Source organism: Pocillopora damicornis, chromosome 6, assembly GCF_964200805.1.
Source record: "Pocillopora damicornis chromosome 6, jaPocDami1.2, whole genome shotgun sequence".
Taxonomy (NCBI): Eukaryota; Metazoa; Cnidaria; class Anthozoa; order Scleractinia; family Pocilloporidae; genus Pocillopora; species Pocillopora damicornis.
The window spans coordinates 8,488,176-8,509,203 of NC_142675.1; the positions used below are offsets into that span (position 1 = coordinate 8,488,176).

The following is a 21,028-nucleotide window of genomic DNA, read 5'->3' on the forward strand; positions in this document are numbered from 1 at the left end:
AAACGACAAAATTGAACGAGCAGCACCAGTGTCTATCAACCACATAACACGAGTTCCTCCAACAAAGCCAGGCATATAAAGACCTCTTAATTTATTACTAACTTGTGACCTTTCCATGAGCACATCAGAAGAAGTTAGTTCCTGCTGTTGTTGAACAGCATTGTTCATGTCATGTCCAGTTGTAGGGCCAACATCACTCTCATTCAGGCATCCCCCTGGCCCGTGGGCGACACCCTGCTGGCGTCTCCCGAACCCAATTTGGCTCGTTCATGTGACTTACGTGCTGGACAGTTACGACGGTAATGACCAAATTCTTTACAATCCCAGCATGGACCATTTCGGTTGGAATAACGTGAAGAGGGTTGGCGTTGCTGGTTTTCAGAAGTGTTCAAAGACATTGACTGGGAGAGCTGCTAAATTTGCTGAACTAATTCCTGGAGAGCAACTTGCTGGGTCTCCTGACTTTGTTGTTGCGCGTGAAGGTCAGAACGTAACAGTTCCATCTGAGCTTTAAACAAATCAGGCTCCCTTTCAACTTCATCCATAGAACAAACCTTTGAAGAGCTTCTTCGCAAATCACTATCGAGGAGACGAAATGCTTCAAGCTCACAAGCCAGCGACAAGGCTTCGTCCATAGTGCGTGGTTTATCTCTTCGTAGGCGAAGCCTGTCCTCTTGATCTTTGATATCATCGATGAAATGCTGAACGGCAAATTTTCTTGAGTGTCAGGTGATAAATCCTGATAAGCTAGACTGGACATAGACCTGATATCTGCAGCAAGAGCTTGAACACTTTCGTTTTCTTGTTGACGACGATTATGCAGACGCGCTTGATGTAACTCGCGCTGTTTTTCAACACCGAACCAAAGCTCCAGTTTGTCAACAATCTTCGCGTAATTTCGACAGTCGCTATCAGACATGCCATTTAACACTTTTTGAGCTTCGCCGCGAAGGCTTGCGGCCAGAAATACGGCAGCTTCATCTTTGCTCCAACCATTATGCATCTATCATCGGCCATCCCCTGGGGGGGGGGGGACCCCGGGCAAATTCAACGGGGATTTGAACGATTAACTTACCCTGGAGGCGGGGGAAATGAGGGAGGTTTGTTTTCCAAAAGCCTTGCACCGCGGGGAAAACAGGGGACTTTGCAAACGAAACAGGTCAATTTCAAGTTTATCATTTATGATATGCTGTCAATAGATCAGAAATGCTCATCAACATTGTTGTAAATATTCGGTTTAAGTCCAAAAAGTCAGCTGAACAGACATCGTGTATTACGCTGTATTTTGGTTAACATTTTTTTGTGTAATTGTATTTAGCAGTACATTGAAATTTGCATTGTTACGAACATGTAAGCACTATTAAAACATGACATTTCGTTAGGGGTATAAAGTACAGTTTTATTGTCAGGTTTCAAGCTGCTCAAGGTGATTCCCCTCAGGGAGGGGAACTTTGATTCTTCTGTGTCCCCACCTAGGAGGGGGAAAATAAGAACTTTGACAGGGTCCTTTACAAAGTCCCCACCCTTGCTCGGGGTCCCCCCCCCCCCCAGGGGATGGCCGATGATAGGTGCATTAACAACTGAGCAACGCTCAAAGTGTCTCAAATAGTCTCGAAGCGACTGACTACCATCATAATCTGCTGGATTTTTAACAGGTTTGTTAAACTTTCGGCGTTGTGTAAACAAATCGGCTGAATTATGATCTGTATCGCTTTCGGGTGCGAATGGGTTTGCAGAGTGAAATCGGCGACTTGGACTTCCAAAATAATACACTGATGAATCAGACGCTGGTGTAAACGGGTTGGTCGGTTTAAAAGGGTTGACTGGCATCGAACAACTCATACCTTTGACTCCTGAATCCACGATTGAGTTTTCCGCTATTGCAAATGAACGAGACCACGCGAGCAAACACACAATCAAAATTTCCACACGGAACCACACAAGACGTCGAAATTCGGTCACACAGACCATCAATATAACTCCATTGATCCCAGGTAGCTGTTAAGTTCGAGGTTTTTCACCGCTGCCACCAATGTAACGCCACAAATCACAGTAAACATGGCGTTAAAACTGCTTTTAATAAACACAACACCACTATATTAGCACATGGTCTACTGATGAGTCACGTGACCCCAAAGGTAAGGTCACTCAGAGGGGGCCCCTGGGGAATAGCTTGCGCTACAATATTTTCGCAACCTAATGGCAATATACCAATATTTAGCCGCAAATTGTAGTTTATGCAAAAACATCTTTCTCCCTATCAAATTCGCGATCAAATTAAGAAAAAGGTGACCGAAATTCTACCTGTAAGGTAAGACCGCCAAAAGGAATAAGAAATGATCTACTGGCTTATTATAATTTTTACTAAATGGTGTATGGCAATATCTTATTTCCACTCATTTTCCATCATTTAAGTAAGTCAAAAAACACCTATCATGAAAATTCTTGCTAGATGACAATTTTGTCTTTTAACAATATACATTTTCCCTACTGAGCTCAAAACTAAGTTTCAGGTTCTTTTTAAAATCCAAAAACTTGAAATAGTTTACAATGTCTCTGAAGAGCCATTCCACAGAAGACCTAACGAAGCTCATGGCTTTGCTAAATACCTACATCTGAGCAGTCAAAACTTTTTTTCTAATGGGCTTTGGGAGTTCACTCGCAAAGTGAACCACATTTACACAGAGGCCGTCCAGCTGGCGAAAGGGCATATCGGTTGAGATCTGCCAACAGGTTGGAGTCTGCCAACATCCCGGCATCATCTTTTCTTCCCTCCTGAAAAATACAACGCAGGGACCGCGAAGCAAGTTTTTGAGCGGGGAGGGGGGGGGGGCTATTTTTTACTTCTTTATTTTTGTTAAATTATTTTCTGTTTAATTTATTTTTGCAAAAAAGTGGGGGGGGGGCCTAAGATCCCCTCAGCCCCTCCCTCTGTGCGGTCCCTGTAATGTGCGTTGATAACTCAGAATTAGTAAGTACGTCGTAAATAAAGTTGCATTTGCTGTTGCCACACTCTTAGAATAAAGCCTTTGTTAATGGTCGAATACAAAAACCGTACAAACACATATAAGCAAACATAAAAATTGGAATTCAAACATTTTAAAGTACCTATCAACAGGTCCAAACATGTTAGTAATCATTCCGTCTGGGGTAACGACTGACTGAAATTTGATAGTATGGATACGTTTATGCCTGTTGTAGACGATTCTTTGGTTGCATTCTGGTCTAGATATAGGCCGAACAGTTCCGTCGACAAACCCGAAGCAGTTATCCAGTGGTGCTCCTTTTTTGTGAACCACAACGGCGTAGTATTTTAGATTCCTGGGTCTTAGTAGCTGATGGTTCCATTGTTAAATACGATGACCGTGAGTTGCTTAAATGTAATCCAACACTTCATTTGTTATCATGCTGATAACAGGAACAGGCTTGGCGAACAAATGTTCCATGTCGCTGTACCGACATGGAAAACACATGCGTTTTAACAGCAAGCATAAAGCTTCTTCTCCATCACAAACACTCCCTTGGCTGCATCTAATATTACGGTATGTGCATTTTTCTAAACTTTGCCAAACATTCGTCGTCGCTAAAATTTTCGAAGTCAAATTCAGATAACGAGTCATACGGAAGTTCTAGGTTTTGCGATTCGTAGCTAGCGTAAAGCAACAAAAATTCGTCATCACTAATGTAATTCATCTTATAACAAAGACGGAATAACTCTCTTGCTTCCTTGAAGGATGACACTTTTGCCAATAGAATGACTGCACAACAACGCTTTAGGCTCTGAGCTTTTCGCCGTAGTGACGCTGTAACTTAACAATTCGTATTTGGAGGGAAATACGCCGTACCCACCCTAGTCTATCGCGGCCAAAGTAGCCGTAGTACAGATTCACTATACCGTATCTTAAAGTCCCTCTTTACATCAGGCACAAAACTAAAAGTCTTAGAGATGTTTTTAGATGACATGATTCGAAGATACACGAAGAAGCTGATATCAAAATTGAGGAAAATTACTCTTAAAAAAAGATGTCTTCAAATTGACTTTCCCGCATTTCTTGCTATGTACAGACTGAGTTTGCGCGTCTGGATTGCGTTATTATCTCACTTGTCATCCACTTGACTTCCGTTTCCGGCCCTAGGAATATGGGTACTCTTGTGCATCCCCACAGGGGATAAATCAGTAGAACCCGACCTTGATTATATTTAGTAGCCTTAGGAAAAGAATCCAAGGTTGATAAACAAGAAAGAGGAGTAGAAATCTGCCTGTTACAAGTTATTTTTTATTTGCGTGACTTTCATTTACGCGCGCGTGATCGATCGGTGCCTCTGTTCTCATTCGACACATTCGCAAGTTTCACGCATAGTCTACTCCGAATGGAACATTTCTCCGGAAGAAAAGTTTCTACAATTCATGCAAATGTCCTAAGTGTCTAGTATAAATAGAGTTTTCGAGCATAAATCGCACCATCCATCATGTTGTTCAGGCAATTTGCCGAATATGATCGTGACACTCGGTCCCAGTCTCAAAACGAAGAAGGGCATTCTAGTCCATCCTTCAAGTGACTTCCGTAAGATTGAGACACAACCTTCCCTCATTGAAGCATCAGCAAAGGTCTGATAGGATAGTGTCTTTGCGTGAATATGAAATTTACTCACTCTTTCTTCTGCTGGTAAAGTTTCACGGGTCAGGTAAGTGTGAAGTTATTCCTTCGTACAAAGGATTTTACAGTATTTTTTACCATGTGCCTTTTTAAGCTTGGACACCGAAAACGCCGACCTTTATTTCTATACGCAATTTGGTATCTGGTGATTTCGCCAACGAGTGATTTCGCCAACGTCACGTTCGCCAACGTCTTTGGTCGCTTGGCCAACGCGATGAGTCGCTTGGCCAACGTCCTACTGGTCACTTCGCCAATGTATTAGTTTACTCTAAATAAAAATTTACCATTACTTCTTCTTGCTTCTGTGTGTTATTTACTTGACGTTCGAACTTAGTACGCGCAACTTAAAACACAGTGGGCCCACATAAATGCACGGCACGCCACGCGTCACCGGCACTGTACGTTGCTGAATTTAACTTAGAGCAATAAAGTCGCGTGTGTGCAACCTTTTCCTTAAGTTCTTCTTTAAGGTTTATTTGTCGATAACAGAGATTTATATAATTGCCTTTGAGAGATTTATATAAATACACTGTAGACTACTACTACTACTAATTCTATAACTCCAGCGCATATTATAACTTCGATCAAGAGTATATAAGTATTACAAGAAACACACGCTTGTATATTACCATATGAATAGACGCGTAAACTCATTGTGTTAAAACTTGTTAATTTTACCCTATTGTTCTAAATAAACCAATCTAATTGCTTGAAACTAACTGGTATGATATTTCGATCCTTCGAAGTGTATAAAGCACACTGGCATGCGAAGAATGTTCATTTCAATCATACGATTACGACACTCTACGACTCATAACGAATTATCTCGGAAACCTTTATCTCGGAATACTATTAATATCAGGATGGCTACTGCGCAGATTTTAAACTGTATTGTTTGTCACGAACTGGTACGGCCTCGGCAGCAAGCGGTTCAGTGCGATGGATGTTTTCGCTGGAACCATCGAATGTGTAACACCGGTAAGGTATATTTACTTATATATACTCTGATACTCTAAAAAGTAGAGACCTGGGCCAGGATTATAAGTTGATGGAGGATCTAATTTCTCTTTTATACAACTGTTGTTGCTTATCTTACACCTAACAGAAAACATCTCCTAAAAGTAACAAAAAAACTCAAACTATTACGCTCTCTCTTTTTTATATAAAAATCTGGACGAGAAACATTTCTTTTTTTTTACTTGGCCTAATTAGATTTTTACTTTGATTCAAAAGGTATATCGCAAGAGCTTTACCGGGCCGCTGTTCGTGACGGAAAAGGAATCGACTGGCAGTGCGCGGTGTGCGAGTCCTATGCAGATCAGTCTGATGCAGAGAGCACCCGAGTCGAGGACATGGAAGAGGACATGGATTCTCTCAGCAATGACACGTCTTCAGAGCCGCATAAACCGGACGAAGAACCGTCCATCTTGGAACCAGTTCCTGAAGAACCACCGATAGTTGCGGAGCCAGTCACGTTCACCTTAGTCGAGAACGGCACGAGTCGTGGAAAAACCAGTCTCGTCGACAGCCTTGGGTTCACCTACAACGTCCACTCTAAGCGTCCCTACGCAACCTACTGGCAGTGTACGATGCGCCCAAAGGGAAATCCGTGCAAGGCTTCAGTGACGGAGCGTGATGGAACCTTCCAAGCAGGGAAGAGCGCCCACAACCATTCTGTGGAGATGGGAGCTATTACGGCACTAAAAATAATTTCCACTGTAAAGTCCAAAGCTCTTGAGGACAAATTCAGGCCGGCTTCAGCAATAGTCAATGAGGTATGTTAATGATTGTATTGCTGGCGTTTCAAGTTAAGTTTATTTTCATAGAACTGGATATTGTCGAATTTTTTCTTGGGTTTCTGTGTGATTGATCACGAAGTTGAAGGCAAAAAGACAATCTAAGAATAAATCAATCTAAAATTATACTTCCAGTATTTAAATAAATAGCAAGAGTTTTTAAGTTAACTCATAATGAAATACACTCTTTTTTTATAAGAACCTTTTTTGTAAGAACGTTGAGGCTGAGATTGTCCAAACTTTTAGTAACGTATTAAGAACATTCATTAAGAACATTCAGTTTGTAATAATGAGCAGTTCAGCAGCATCAACCCCAAAAATTAGACGTTCTTGAAAGAAAAAAAGAGAGTGTAGTCAACTAAGTGTTAATGTTATTGTTATTGATAGGTCCTGCTGGAAGAGCTCGCTGAAGCCCCGTGCGCAGCCCTACCCAAACCTGAGTACATCGCGCGAGCAGCCAACCGTCTACGCCAGAAACTACGTCCAGAACACCCAAGAGATCTTGACTTTGAGTTGGTTGATGACTGTATCCCTGACGGCTTCCTCCGTGCTGACATCGAAGTAAAGGATAGGCGCCACCTACTATTTGCAAGACAGGAGCAACTCACCATTCTCGCCCGTGCAAAGACATGGTACGTTGACGGAACCTTTAAGCTTGTTCGCCACCTGTTCAAGCAGCTGTTGACGGTAAACGCGTTTGTCCGATCAGGGGAGTACGCCAAGCAAGTACCACTGGCTTATGTACTGATGTCCAGCAAGAAGGCAAAGGACTATAAAAAGGTATGTTAACATTTATTGCCATAGAGAAGGATCAGTCCCCATTTTCTTTTTCGCGTGGCCGCGTTCTGCCGCTTTTTCGCCTTGATCTTGTTTTCTCTATTCTGATATATTAAATCTGAAGTATATAAGAGAAGATAACTAACCACTTTGAAAATTCATATTGGAAAAGAACACATCAATAACATTTTCTTTTTACGCTTTCTACACACATTGAATTTCTTCTGAATTTCAGAATGATTGTAAGAAAAATGACTTACTGGGTTGTTCTTTTATTTCCAGGTGCTCCAGAATCTAGTTCACCTTATGCCCCAGCTCTCAGTCAGGAAGGTCACTGTCGACTTTGAGAAGGCAATTTGGTCGGCCATCAGAGAAGTGCTCCCCACTGTAAAAATTCAGGGATGTGTCTTTCACTGGACACAGGCCGTCTGGAGGAAGGTGTGTATTGCGTGTTTTTTTTTCTTGGCAAATTACATCCAGTAAACAACTAAATTTAACTACAACACTAAATTTTCAGGCATTACACTGACCAAAACTGAACCGTGACCAATGTTATTTAGTTTCTTATATCATCTGACAATGAACTTACTTAAAATGAACTTACTTAAAATCCATTATCGTCTAAAATGCGGGTCGCGGGTTTTTACTGCACTTTATTTACACCTTTTTTACCATTTTTTACTTTAAGGTACAAGAGCTTGGCCTCCAAAGGGCGTACATGGACGACGATTCCGTTTACAAGTACATCAGGAAGCTAATGGCCCTCCCGTTCCTCCCGTATCCGGAAATCCAACCGATGTTCGACCTACTCGAGGAGCAGGCCCAAACCGACCAGCTGGGGAGACTTGTCCAGTACATCCGACGACAGTGGATTGAGAGTGAAGTATTCACCCCAAGAAACTGGTGCGTGTACAAGGAGCCCGTCCGCACAAATAACGACCTGGAAGGCTGGCATAACGCCCTCAATCGCAGAGTTGGAGGACAATGCGGTTTGCCCCTATACCTTTTAATTGAGTTACTTGATCGGGAGGCAAAACTCACAGCTATTACAATCAGGCTGGTCTCTGACAACAAACTGAAACGAATTCAACGACGTACAACAAGAAACATTCAGGCAAAACTATTCGCAAGTTGGGAGAAGTATGAGAACAACGAGAAAACCGCTGCTCAACTACTCAGGACGTGCTCGTGTTTGAATGGACCAGCGCGCTATAACTGATCATGAACGAACTGAACTAGCGTGAAGTAAGCTGAGAATCAGATGGTTTTGTAAATAGGTTTTGACTAAAGCATTTTTTTTAATCAGAAGGTTTTGTAAATAAGTTTTGCATTGAAAATATTTTGTGAATCAGAAGGTTTTGTAAATAGGTTTTCCACTAAAATATTTTGCACTTGTAAATATTTATAAAAGTACGTATTGTAATTACCGTATTTACCCGCAGATAGGCCGCACCCGCGTATTGGCCGCACCTCAAACTTTCAATGGTTTTCATGGGAAAAAAAAATTTGTCGAGGTCGAGTACTGGGATAAATAAAGCAAAGTTTGAAATCAACAACAGCTGATGTGTATCAAGTCAAGTTTATTTTTGCAATAATTCCTACACGAACGTGAAAATGTTCAAACTAGAAACTGAAACGTCTATTCGCTAACATTTTATATACAAAATAATCTTGATTAAAGATAATTTTTTCGAACAAGTTTCTGTCCTTATATGTACAAACACGAGTAAAGTGAAGCATAACCCTTGTAAACGCGTTCGCCAAAATCGGCGATTTCTTATTGACTGATCGAGAAGTGTCAAACGAAGACGATAAGTTTGCAGTGGCTGTTTATGAAGAACTTGGCATCGATGGGAAGAAAATTGTTGGACATTTACCGATGGAATTCAGCAGAATTGCATCCTATTTTATAGAGAACGGTGGTGAAATTTCCTGCAAAGTGACTGGAAAAAGGAAGCACTCAAAAGGCCCACAAGGAGGAATGGCTATTCCGTGCAAGCTGTTTTGGACATCTTCAAACAAGAGACATGTTAAAAAACTTGATGCGCTCATTGCTGCAGAGAAAATCAAGATTCTTCGAAGATATGGACTTCGCGTTTAGTTGTATGTGTTGCAAGTTAGGAACAATTTAAAGCGAACATTAAAATGCCAATTTACTGTACTACCGTGAGTTCTCGTACATATTAATGAGGTGTCAAAACGCTTGTACCCGCGTATAAGCCGCAACCCCAATTTCGGTCCCATTTTTCCGGGAAAAAAGTGCGGCCTATCCGCGGGTAAATACGGTAAAATGTTGTTGATATTATACTTGTTATATTTTATTTCTGACTCGTTTTGAAGGCTGGAAAACAAACTCTGATTGTTTCTGAAAAATGGTAACTCGCTAATTCACATCGTAACGCATTTAAAGTTAAATTTTGAGTTTTACATTTTTGGAACACCAACAGTTTTAAGTTACCGCGATGTTAGTGCTCACACGCCGGCTTTTTCTGGATCTGTCAAAAATATGCAAATTGTTTGGAAGTCAGCCAAGCGAAACTAGCATTAACTGAAAAATGTTCTGACCCAAGTATCAGCATTACATCCGAAGCATCAGTAAGAACCCTTTTTACTAAGCTATTACCAAGTTATTACTAGATATTTGGCGTTGGCGAAGTGACCAGTAGGACGTTGGCCAAGCGACTCATCGCGTTGGCTAAGCGACCAAAGACGTTGGCGAACGTGACGTTGGCGAAATCACTCGTTGGCGAAATCACCGCAATTCCGCAATTTTCGTCAAAATGATTTCCGAACTCCAAGGTGGCTTTCAACAGTTTTTTTAATTCAAAAATTTAGATATGTTTTTGGAATTTCAATCCCGTGATAAATGAGGTCTGAATAACTATGATGCGATAGAAATCAAGAGCAAAGGATTTTATGCTTCTAGTGTAACAATACATACGTTCAGAATTTAACATAAACATTGAAACTTAGAAGTGCAATACTTTCTTAATTAGTGTGAGTCGTCTTTTTAGCCATGAGAAAAGTTACTGCTTTGTCAGGTGGCTTTACATTAGAAACATAATGGCTATGCAAACCCAGAAGAGAGTTGCCATATGCACATAAACTCTCTTCCTTGCTATCAATCACTCATTTTTGAGAAGAGCTGTTACCAATTTTCCCACTCATTATTGGTGCAAATAATGACCTCAGCAAGGATAATTGCTGTTAGCTAAGTTGTGTGTGACTTTTCCTTTAGGCAGCAATCAGGTAAAAAGACTACATAATGCACTTGGATTGATAAATGAGCATTGTTTGCTCATACACCAACACGTGTGATTTGTCTACTTGACCAGCTTTTAGCTTTATGCACATATGATTGTAGTATCCCATAATGGTAGTCGTTGACAACTTATTTTTGTTGTATAATTAAAAACAGATAAGATTTTAACCATTTGAAATCTTTGTGAAGATATCTTTGCTTATCATATACATACTGAGATTTACTCTAAGCTAAATTGACAAAACAAATAAGGATTTGTTATAAAATGCACAAATCCTTATAGGTAGGATGATTTTTCTCACAATTGAGAAATGGCCATCTGACTAATCACAAGATGAAGATAAAATTTTTGACCACTGAAAACAGTAGCATGGGTTTTTTGCCTTTGTGTTGTAGGGGCTGGCCAAAGTTAATGAAAGTAAATGTTAACAAGGTTTTCTGGTTGCTGACAACTGTAGAATTGTGACTTCGAGGTTGAAAACAAGAAGTCAGCTGGACTTCATGAAATTTGTGTAAATCATTCTGATTTCACTTCATGGAAACTGATCACAATCTTTGTCTACTGATCTACTATTCTTTTGCTTTGATCAGTCCCTGACATTTGCAGTCCAGGAAAATAAAGTGGAATCTCCTCTAAAATGGTACAAAAGACTTCTATGTCCAGATTCTGGCTCTCACAAGAGAGCATTGCAATCCACCTTTGTGATTTGATTCGATCATGCTTATGTGAATGAGCAAAAATTTGTGCTTCAAATTGGCTTATCTCAGGCTTCCAATACATGATAGGGAAAAAAAGACAAGAGCAAATTTGGCTTACAGGGTATAATCAAGGATTCTACCAAATCCTGTTCTTTTTATGGCAGAACTATACTTCACATAAGAAGTACATTTAGTTCCTGTCTTGCTGTCTTGCACACAAGTAGAACATCAGAGGGCTTAATGACACAACGGTACATGTACAAAAAAAAGCTGAATTTTCATCTTTCACTTGTATAAAGCTTTACAGTACAGTGTAAGAAAAATCTGTTCTTTCTGTAAGAAATTAAGGTTTAAAAGGTTGGTTAATTAATAATTCAATGCTATTAATATAAAGCACACTTGGTTGCTGTTTTTGTATTTATTGTGACAGCTGCTTTGGTTATTGCTTTAAGGTGAGGTGAATAGCTGGTGCCAAGCCATTAGTGAGCTTGGCAATCAATTTATAGAAAAGTACTTAAACAAATCCACCATAAATTTCCATCATCTACTTAATAGATTCCATGTTGCTATGCACCTGTTCAGTAATAGATCACATGTGATGTCAGAATATGGTAAGAACAAAAACGTAGGCCCATTAGATGCAGCTTAGCTTGCTCTAGTTGTCAGTAATGAAAACAGAGCAGAATAACAAACAGTATGACAGTAGTAGGGGAGTAAAAAAACAAGGGAGACTACAGTACTGTTTACTATGGTGCTCTGCTTACTTACTGAATGCTGAGAACAAGCTAGAGGCAGTTGAGTGTGTCACTAAATAAATGTTCTTTGCACATTTTGACGCCCTCTATGATTTATAACTGTACAGAGCAAGGGCAACGTGGAACCTATTTGTTTTATTTAATAAAGAAGCAAAAATAGTTAATGGTGACATCACCTATGCATTTTTCCTCCAATAGATCATAATTTCATGAAAGAACCAATCAAAATACATGTAGAATTTAGCGTATTATACAAAACCTTATTGATGGCAGAAATGAGGTCAAAGATATTCAAAGATGTTTAAGGAGGCACAGTACAAGTTTTGAAAATTGTTGACATCCTTTCTATGGCCAAGGTTATAGAAAATAGAAAATTGTGTTTGATTTCTTTTTTATTTTGATTACATTGGAATTTTTATGCCAGCATAATACACCTAAGTTTTTGGAAAATCATGCACAAGTGACAGCTGATTGATCATTGCATTGTTGTTTGTGCTGTCATTGTTGTTTTTACCTTGTGTTATGTGATGACTTCAATGAGAAATATTTTATTAGTATAATTGCTCACTCAGGTAATTATAGAGATGTGCATGCTCTGATTGGTCAAGGATTACATCATATCTTGCTATAATCACAGAGAACAGGGTGATTATAGCAGGAGCCCTAAATTTCAAAATGGCTGCCTCACGTTCTGTCAAATGTTTGTGAGGGAGTGATAGATGCAGTAGAAGAAAATTAAATTGCAAAGAGCATGAAAGATGCTGAAAGATTAGCAGAACACTTTTCAAAACAAAGGGATAAAGTTTTTGGTATAAAAGAATAAACCTCTCAAAACTGCTCGCTCATCTTGATACAGTGTACAGGTAATCAACACAATTGTAAAAAAATGTGTGCAATGCTTTTTTCATTTACAAAATTTATTGAAGAATTTGAAAACACCTGAGTGATTATATTAAAACAATTATTTGCTGAATTAAGGCAAAGGGAAGATCATCGAATAATACTCACTTGACCTTTGGCAAATATTTGTTCATTTTTATTCACTATTATGTTATTTTACCTTGTTAGGGCAATGAAATGAATGAAATATGCTTTGGTTATACACTGCAGAACAGGGCAAGGATAGGGAGAGAAGTGATGCATGTGATTCTTGATTTCTTTTCCAAATTTTAGGCATAATTTTTTCGGCACTGAACTTTAAAGCCCACAAAAATTTTGTTCTGGTCATCAAGAACTCTTAAATGGTTCCTTTTCTGTTGTTTTCTTCTTTCATGCGCATATTATGTAAGATGGGTACTCAGATAAGGCTGTACAAAATTTTTGATAACTAGAAGCCAAAAGACCAGAAAATGAAATGAGTGGAATAATAAATCCCTCATTTGATGTTTAACATATAATATGTGTGGGCATTTCCACTTTCCATTTTCCACCTCAAAAAGTTCTTCTTCAAAAGATTTCTACAAGTGTACCACTTTTAAATTTTGAGCCTTATTTCTTAGCAAATGAAAGTATATATTTGAGCTGATTGATATCAATGAATACCAATGAATTGCATAGTTACACTTATTATTGTTAAACTGCATGCTTATGCTAAAGTACATCTTTGGTGGACTCTATTTGAGCCCTTCTTCTTAAATATTATCCTTACACTTGTAACTAAAGGGCTGAGAATATTATGTTTATGGTTGCCTATTTTAGGGGGTGTGGATGTGTATTTCACCCAGGAACCTTCTAATCCAAGCTACTTTAACAATGGTAGTGATGCCAACCTGGTGTGGGACTACACTGATTCACATAATAAGATTCAGGTCATTATCTACAGTGTTCTTGTAGATGGTGCATTTGTCAGAATGATGGTTAATGGCAGTCGTGGTGTCCAAGAATATCCTAATATTCCTCCGCCTTACAAAGGAAGAGTTAAAATTGAAGGAAGAGCTACCCTGGTTATCAAGAACATCAACCCTGGAGACAATACCAAATTTAAATGTGTTATGTTTGGAAGCTTTGTAAGGACGATTGAAAGTACAGTTCAGCTTATTGTGGCAGGTAAGTATTACAGATATAAACATAAATAATCAAACGTAAATCAAATGCATTCAACTCATGTCTTTCATATTTCTAAGATCTGGAGAAAGTAAACAATAGCATACATGTGCACAAACCTTTATACGCAGGGCAGAAAGTGGCTACCCTTACCAAAGCAAAAGTATGGGAATGGTATGGGACTGCTTGGACCATATCTGACCCATAGATGGGAATGGTATGGGAAGGTAACCTGGGTATATGGAATTGGTATGGGGCCAAATTTTACCAAATTTTTAACTATGGGACATGCATGGGAAGAAAATAGAAGGCTTCTTATTTTATGGGAAACCTATGGGACTAAGGTTCCCATACACATCCCATACCAATAAGAATTCCCACAACTGTCCTTACCTATGGCATTGATATGGGACATTCATTATGAAGAGTATACCATAGATTACCCATACCAGCTGACAGGTGTTCATCATGCCCCATAGATTTCCCGTTGTGAAAACTGTATGGGATCTCTATGGGACATTCACTCTCCATATTTCAACCATTTCAGCTCTTGTTTCCCAAAGATCTCCCATGACAGTAGTTCTATGGGAAATCTATGGGACATATCTATGCTCATAATGGCAATGGGAAAACACATGTCCACACATTGAGTAATTGACAATTTTATTAATTGGACTGAGACAATAATGTCCTCTATTGTAAACAGAGAGCAAAAACCATTAATTATTCTGACAGGCTACATTTTTTTTAACTGAAATGACCATAAAATTCTAAGAATATTTTACATGAGTCAAGAGATAACTTTGCAACACTCTGACATGCTTCCCTAATAAAAATAGATGAAAATTTCATTCAAGTTTCTGTTCACCTATGCATTGTCATTGTGTTACATGTCATAATTCAAGTGTTAACTTGAGTTTTATGAAACTTACAACAATATCAACATGCATATACTGCATCATACTTTGTTGAATAATAGATCCTTCTCATTGTCACCATGAACTGAAGGCCTTTTTTCAAAAAAGTTTTTCATGTTTGAAAAATTAAGTTTGGTAGCAAAGATTCAAGGCTTTATATTAAATGAAATCTTTGCAGACTGTAAGTAGGAAAATAACAAGCTACATGTTCCTTATTACATGAAATCTTTGCAATGCCTAAACTTTGCGAATTTGGCAATTAATTTTCAAATATTGAAAAGTTTAAGTGGCATGAAAAACAAGTTTTGTGTACATAACATGATGTGAAAATTATGTGATGCATTAGGTAAAAATCAAGAAAGAATAAGTTAAATTACAGTTTGCAAGTCCAAAAGAAAATGAAAAGTGAAGTTAACTTTGAAGATGTGAGTGTCAACGGACCTGAAGCTTGATAACATAATAGTTTTTGAAACTTATTTGTACAACAATCCTTATATTTGGGTCAAAGAATTTTTACAGTAAATTGCCAAAAAGGTAAATCACCTCACTGATAAACACAGAATAAAAGTGACTCAAAATACAAAACCTTTTGCAAAATTGTGAAATGCATAAACCTCAAAATCACAAAATTAATGTGGTGCGAAAATTTAATGTAATAAGGCTTCAGTAAGCTTAAATGCAAGGCCTTATGCGTCCGATTGTGTGTTGAAGACTGATGACGAAGCTTGAATGCAAAAAAAATTCAGTGATTTGAATTTATACAATCATTGTTGATTGTTGATCGCTTTGCATTGGCAGGCCAGTGACAATTTTTGGTCTAAAATTTGCAAAAGAAAATGCATGTACATGTATACAAGAAGAAATCCACCTGGACCACTCTTGCTTTTGTAAAGGGAACCATCATAGACATCTTCTATATTGTCTTCAGCCCTCTTAACTCGGTGAAATCGGTACTTTAGTCCATCAACAAATTCTGAATCTGAAGAAAAAGAGACCCTTGTATAAAACATAGCTGAACGTTCTTGATGTAGAGGGCATACTAACATTTTACATTTCCCTGTAATCTATGCTTAAATTGTATTCAGTAACAGCTCATATGCAAAATAGGCATGCATTAATTTTTGCAGTTCCAGGTTCAAATCCCTGTATCAGAATGCACATGATTTGTGTGAAATCCCCAACTCCCCGGACCCAAAAAACTGTCCATTGATGTCGATTGACTTGCAAATGACGTAGGTGTCCAATTACAGGTATCCGATTTGAAGTATGCAGACATTGGATACCAGTACATGTACAGTACCAACCTGATCATGCACCAATTACTTGACAAATAGGCCTCTCCAGAACCAGAATTTTGTTATAGATAATGAAAATAATAACGATATTATGTTATAAATTATGACGACTGTTGGACTGTGGTAGTAGCATTTGAAAATACTTGAAAAGTGGCTGGGTATTCTGAAGTTTAGCCAATAATAATAAACACAATTACATACTTAGTCTTGCACTTACCAGAGAAAAACTTAAGCAGCTGATTTTCAATAGGCACTTCAATGAAGAATCCACCGTTGTTTTGGATGCTTTTGCCACAAATGGTACAGTTTCCTTTGACATCTTTGCCATAATATGCCTTGCAGAAACCACAGAAGTAATGCTTGACAACATTTCCCTTCGCTCTGCTCAGAAATTGGAACAGGTTGTTTACTGTTGTCTTGCAGTTGTTAGGCCGGGGACAGTGAGCCTCTATTACTGCAAGCAAATCATTGAATGCTTCACGTGTAAGCTTGTGCTTAAACACGAAAGATAGCAACAACACAACACTTGAGTTACTTGTGATTGGAGCTCCCGAATATAGCATGTCATCTGATTCTGCTCCACAATGTTCTGGAATGCATTCAGTGTCTATTTCATCAGGGTTCTCACAGTCACTGAAAATGTCCGAGCAAGCATCCTCGTCTTTGACAAATTGTTCAAAAGTGTTAGTATCCGCGGAATCAAACAGTTCAAATTCGTCTCCGCTTATCCTCGAATTATTTTCTTCTTCCAATCCAAATGTGCTTGAATCTTCCATGTCTTGCACTTGAAAATAGCTGCAGTCTTCACCTAAAATCATGCTGTTTGTTTCTGCTTCGAATATTTCAGCAGGATCGCCAGTACAAAGAGGCTGTGCATGTCGCGTGTCGGGAATCATTTCTTCAACATCGCATTTGTTTAAATCATTTCGTGTACCAGTTGATGATTGTTTCGCTTTTTAGAGGTTGCCTTTTCGTCTTCTTGCTGCTGGAAATTTGTATGGATTAGAATGACGCATGTATTCTCGGTAGCGACCTCTTTGTTTTCGTGCAACCTTCTCGCCATCGTCGGCCATGTTTGTTGACTTAAAGTCTAGTTCCCGGTCCCTCACACGTTAACCCCACACGTGTTGTTATTCAAGTGCGCGTGCGTAGTGGACTTTCGGACTCAACACAAGAACACGTGGTGTTAAATTGACCAATAACGAGAGCCCTTCAGACCCACGCCGAAATGCGCGTCCTTTTCAAATTTTTCACACATTTCAGCAAGCCTTTCTTCAGAGAGTTTGTTACTTATACAGAGCGAGTTTTAAGGTTTGTTTGCCTATTTCCACTGCAAGAAAAGATGGAAAGAAATTCAAGGAAAAGAAGTGCTCCAGCGCGTCTAAGAGAAGGTAAGCAACTCGATTGAATCGTGTTTATGAAAGCACAAAGTGATCGACAAGCATGCATGTTGTCAGATCAGTGAAAAGAACTCTTTACTGATCACTCTATCCAAGAGCAAGTTTCAATGATTGTAATCCGAAAAGTATGCCTGTTTACTACGTTAAGGCCGTAAGTACATGCACCTTAGTTGTTTATAATTTTTGCCAAATGTAGAGGTCACAAACAGACTAAAATATAACTTAGTATACGTTTTTTTTATTTACAGATGGTAGAGGTCATGGAGGGATCCAGTGTCTTCTGGTACCCTCACCAACGGGCCTACTGTTCTGCGTTCAAGTCCTGGTCCGGATATGTCAACGCTGTTGTTGACATATTCTTCACCAAAGAAACACTTGCAATTTCAAGTGCAAGGGGAAGTGACAGAAAAGGCAAAAGCGGTGATGCAAACATTCCGTTGACCCCCCTCATCATTGATGCCCTTGTTGGTAAGTAGTGCAACACTGAATTATTTTATTCAGAAATAAGTACATAACTTGCAGTCATGGGGATCTCTAACTCACTAATTAGAACTTGAATTGACTGGGTTTTTAAGGCATTGTTGTCCTTAAAAAATAAGCAATTTAATACAAACTTGCATGCAATAATTATAATATAGAGTTGAAGCAGAAAGAATTTTATTTGGACACAAAGTACTGGAATCCCAGTAGTTTCCATTGCAGCCCATTACAATTAACCTGGATTGAAACTTCCACAAAAAAATGTATAAAACTGATCTAAAGGTTTTAATCTTACTCCCTTAGCCACAGCAGAGATAATTAAGACACCAGTAAATGAAAAAAAAAATAATGTCACTGAGCTTTCAATTAAGTTATTGATTTTATAAATCAAGCAAACAAAACAGAACCCATTACAATTGATTACCTCCAATGAAGCAATTTTTGTTTCTTGGTAAGGCAACATTCCACGTATAAGTTGGGGTACTGTTTTACATGTAAATATGACTTAATATTAACTTAAACTTTTTTTTCAGGTAAAGTCTGTTCAAAGTTTTCAAAGGACTCTCCTCAACCGAGCCAAATCATACAGAAGATAAACATGAAATGTGTGGAAGCTAGAAGGCCCCCAAGAGTACGAGAGCAACGAGCAGAATGAACACTTTTTACTGTAAAACTGTTTAACTTCAAGAGTTTACCAATTTCATTATGTTGACCAAAAAGAAAATTTCTGTTTGATAATGTTGACCAAAATACAGAATAACAGTTTCATAGTCTTGGCCAAAAATAACAGTAACCGTATTATAGTGTCGATCAAAAAGAAGAGTAACAATTTGACAGAGTTGGCAAGTTAAGTCGTATTGCTTGATAAAAAAAGTAGTGTTGTTAATGATAGTGCTGAGCGAGAGGAAAACTACCGGTTTCATAGTGTTGACCTAGAAGAAATATAAGATTTTTGGTTTTTTGTTATTTTTATTCAATTTTTTTTGCAAGAAATTTTAGATGCAATTAAAGATATGGTTTCAATGGACGAATATGATGTCACCATGACTTGCCTTTAACCTCACAGTCCCTTTAGTAATTTCTGAATCATATGGTAAAGATATGGGGCTGAAGTCAAAGGACCCCATAGTGTTCCCATATGAGGTGTCAGCTTTGCTGAATGCTATGGGAATGATATGGAACTTTAAAATCCCATAGCAATCCCATAGAGAATGGTCCAGGGTCATTATGGGAATGGTATGGGATTGTTGCATACCATTCCCCTAATGGATACTATGGGGAATATATGGAACTTTACGAAATACGTAGCAATCCCATAGAGAACGTTCAGCCATCATATGGCATCACTATGGGACTGACCCATACCATTCCCATACCAGATCCTATGGGGAATGTATGGAACTTTACGAAATACGTAGAAATCCCATAGTGAAAGACAATAGAATGCACTTGGCGGGCACTAGTCACTATTTATGGGTTTGATATGGGAGCTAACATCCCATATAAAAACCATGCAATGCCCATAGATTAGCCATATGTTGTCCCATACCATTTCCATATTTGGACCATATATGTTCCATATCAACAGCTTTGGTAAGGGTAGCTAACCTGACTTTTGGGAACAATAGCGCTTCTTTTACTTCACATGAAACACCACACTCCTAGAAGGAGAAAAGAAATTCTACCATTTACTTTGCTGTTTGTCACAAGGAAGAAATCAATGAGTTATCAGAGAGTTATTGCTTTATTCTTCTGGCACCAATTACTGGGTTGCTCTGTTATGCATAGATAACCATTACTAATATATGAGTACAGAGATTTTCTCTTAGCAAAGCTTTCAATTCAGGATGGTCAGTTGAAACTAGAAACAATCCAACTGGTTTTGATTTTATGATTTTGCAAAATCAATGAAGGAAAATATATTGCATTACCAATCACAGGCAGCATGTGAAATTAAAATGGTGGGAAAAAGATTGTATTGCTTTTCATGCCTTAAAAAGGGACTTGCCAAATGCAATGAAAGTCGGCACTGCGTCATTTGCTGCTTCCTGAGGATTATATGATCTTAGAGGTTTGCAGATGTAAATTTAGCCAGCAGAATGGTGACTTCCTCAAGTAATTTCTGATACTAAGAAGCAAGTTGAGACTTGAAGATTTGTGTGATGGAGCACAATTTTCCTAAAGTTTTGAAAGCAGCAAAAGAATGAAGTCCATAATTCAAGCTCTCTATGCCTGTGAAAGACGCTGAGCATGCAAAAAGAAAATTATTCAATATAGAATGATGTAATAGTCAATATAGCTTATGTAACCTAAACTTTTCAGAACACTTTTCATGTATAAAACGGAAGCCCAAATAAATGTTCTTTGAACAAACTTTTTCATCTTCTTTCTGAGTGTTTACCTTTCATTTTGGACTACAGTATCTAAGATGTCCTAACAACATTAAATACATTTAAACGAGTGTGATATTGAGTATGTAACTTCTTTGTCATTTGACTGTGATTCAAAGTTGAAAAACGTTTGTGACATCTCAATACTAATGTACAATTTACCTCAATGTTTGCTGGAACGATTTTCTTCACTTGTGAAGAATCCAAACTCACTTTTTACAATGTTCACTTGCTTGTTTTTGATCCTTTATGACTCATGAACAAAAATTGTTTGAGCTCACCAGCCATTACATAATCTTCTTTCTTTTCTTTCATTTAATCATGCATTTGCTAAGTTCTGTTGGCTTATTTGAACTGTAGTACAGTACCTGTCACACCGCTTCTCTTTTCCTATCGTATTACGATAGAAAGATACCAGGTTATTATGGCTTAAAATGGGCAAACGAATCATCATTTGCATTTGGTTTTTGTATCCCAAAGCCAATCCATGTCTAAACCCTAACACTAAGCAAGTAGCTTAGAAGCTTGGGTCCTTAGCCCAAAGAATAACTTCCTG

General features: G+C 38.4%; 3 protein-coding genes and 1 pseudogene across 5 annotated transcripts in view; 3 read left to right on the plus strand and 1 right to left on the minus strand.

The window, feature by feature from the left end:
* Window positions 1-4,140: 4,140 nt before the first annotated feature.
* The window catches only part of LOC149043784 (uncharacterized), a 33,157-nt gene continuing 16,269 nt past the window's right edge, over window positions 4,141-21,028 (plus strand). Inside the window, exons 1-3 of the mRNA XM_089210789.1 lie at window positions 4,141-4,144; window positions 4,558-4,686; window positions 13,646-13,993. Coding sequence (XP_089066915.1) covers window positions 4,141-4,144; window positions 4,558-4,686; window positions 13,646-13,993 — 481 coding nt within the window. The remainder of the gene's footprint in view (window positions 4,145-4,557; window positions 4,687-13,645; window positions 13,994-21,028) is intronic.
* On the plus strand, window positions 4,799-8,657 carry LOC149043785 (uncharacterized). 2 transcript variants are annotated; one of them, XM_089210566.1, is made up of 5 exons: window positions 4,799-5,636; window positions 5,892-6,433; window positions 6,842-7,234; window positions 7,514-7,669; window positions 7,920-8,657. In XM_089210566.1, exons 1-5 carry the CDS (start codon window positions 5,423-5,425, stop codon window positions 8,448-8,450), a joined length of 1,836 nt encoding a protein of 611 aa, XP_089066692.1. In that variant the 5' UTR covers window positions 4,799-5,422; the 3' UTR covers window positions 8,451-8,657. The 2 variants fall into 2 exon arrangements, with proteins under 2 accessions (XP_089066692.1, XP_089066693.1); XM_089210567.1 differs by lacking the exon at window positions 7,514-7,669 and adding an exon at window positions 7,467-7,481 and having other exon boundaries at window positions 7,971-8,649.
* Window positions 15,672-17,275, minus strand: LOC149043786 (uncharacterized; annotated as a pseudogene). Its single transcript, XR_016187810.1, has 2 exons — window positions 16,420-17,275; window positions 15,672-15,886 (listed from the first exon to the last, which is right to left on the minus strand). The product of XR_016187810.1 is annotated as an uncharacterized LOC149043786 (transcript).
* On the plus strand, window positions 17,422-19,109 carry LOC113668861 (uncharacterized). Its single transcript, XM_089210655.1, has 3 exons — window positions 17,422-17,593; window positions 17,851-18,070; window positions 18,616-19,109. Exons 2-3 carry the CDS (start codon window positions 17,851-17,853, stop codon window positions 18,735-18,737), a joined length of 342 nt encoding a protein of 113 aa, XP_089066781.1. The 5' UTR covers window positions 17,422-17,593; the 3' UTR covers window positions 18,738-19,109.

Bases quoted from the DNA above. Each gene is read 5' to 3' on its own strand.
- LOC113668861 (XM_089210655.1), top strand. From the start codon at position 17,851: ATGGTAGAGGTCATGGAGGGATCCAGTGTCTTCTGGTACCCTCACCAA. The intron at 18,071-18,615 runs GTAAGTAGTGCA...CTTTTTTTTCAG, and splicing joins CATCATTGATGCCCTTGTTG to GTAAAGTCTGTTCAAAGTTT.
- LOC149043785 (XM_089210566.1), top strand. From the start codon at position 5,423: ATGCGAAGAATGTTCATTTCAATCATACGATTACGACACTCTACGACT. The intron at 7,235-7,513 runs GTATGTTAACAT...TTTTATTTCCAG, and splicing joins AGGCAAAGGACTATAAAAAG to GTGCTCCAGAATCTAGTTCA. The intron at 7,670-7,919 runs GTGTGTATTGCG...TTTTACTTTAAG, and splicing joins CACAGGCCGTCTGGAGGAAG to GTACAAGAGCTTGGCCTCCA.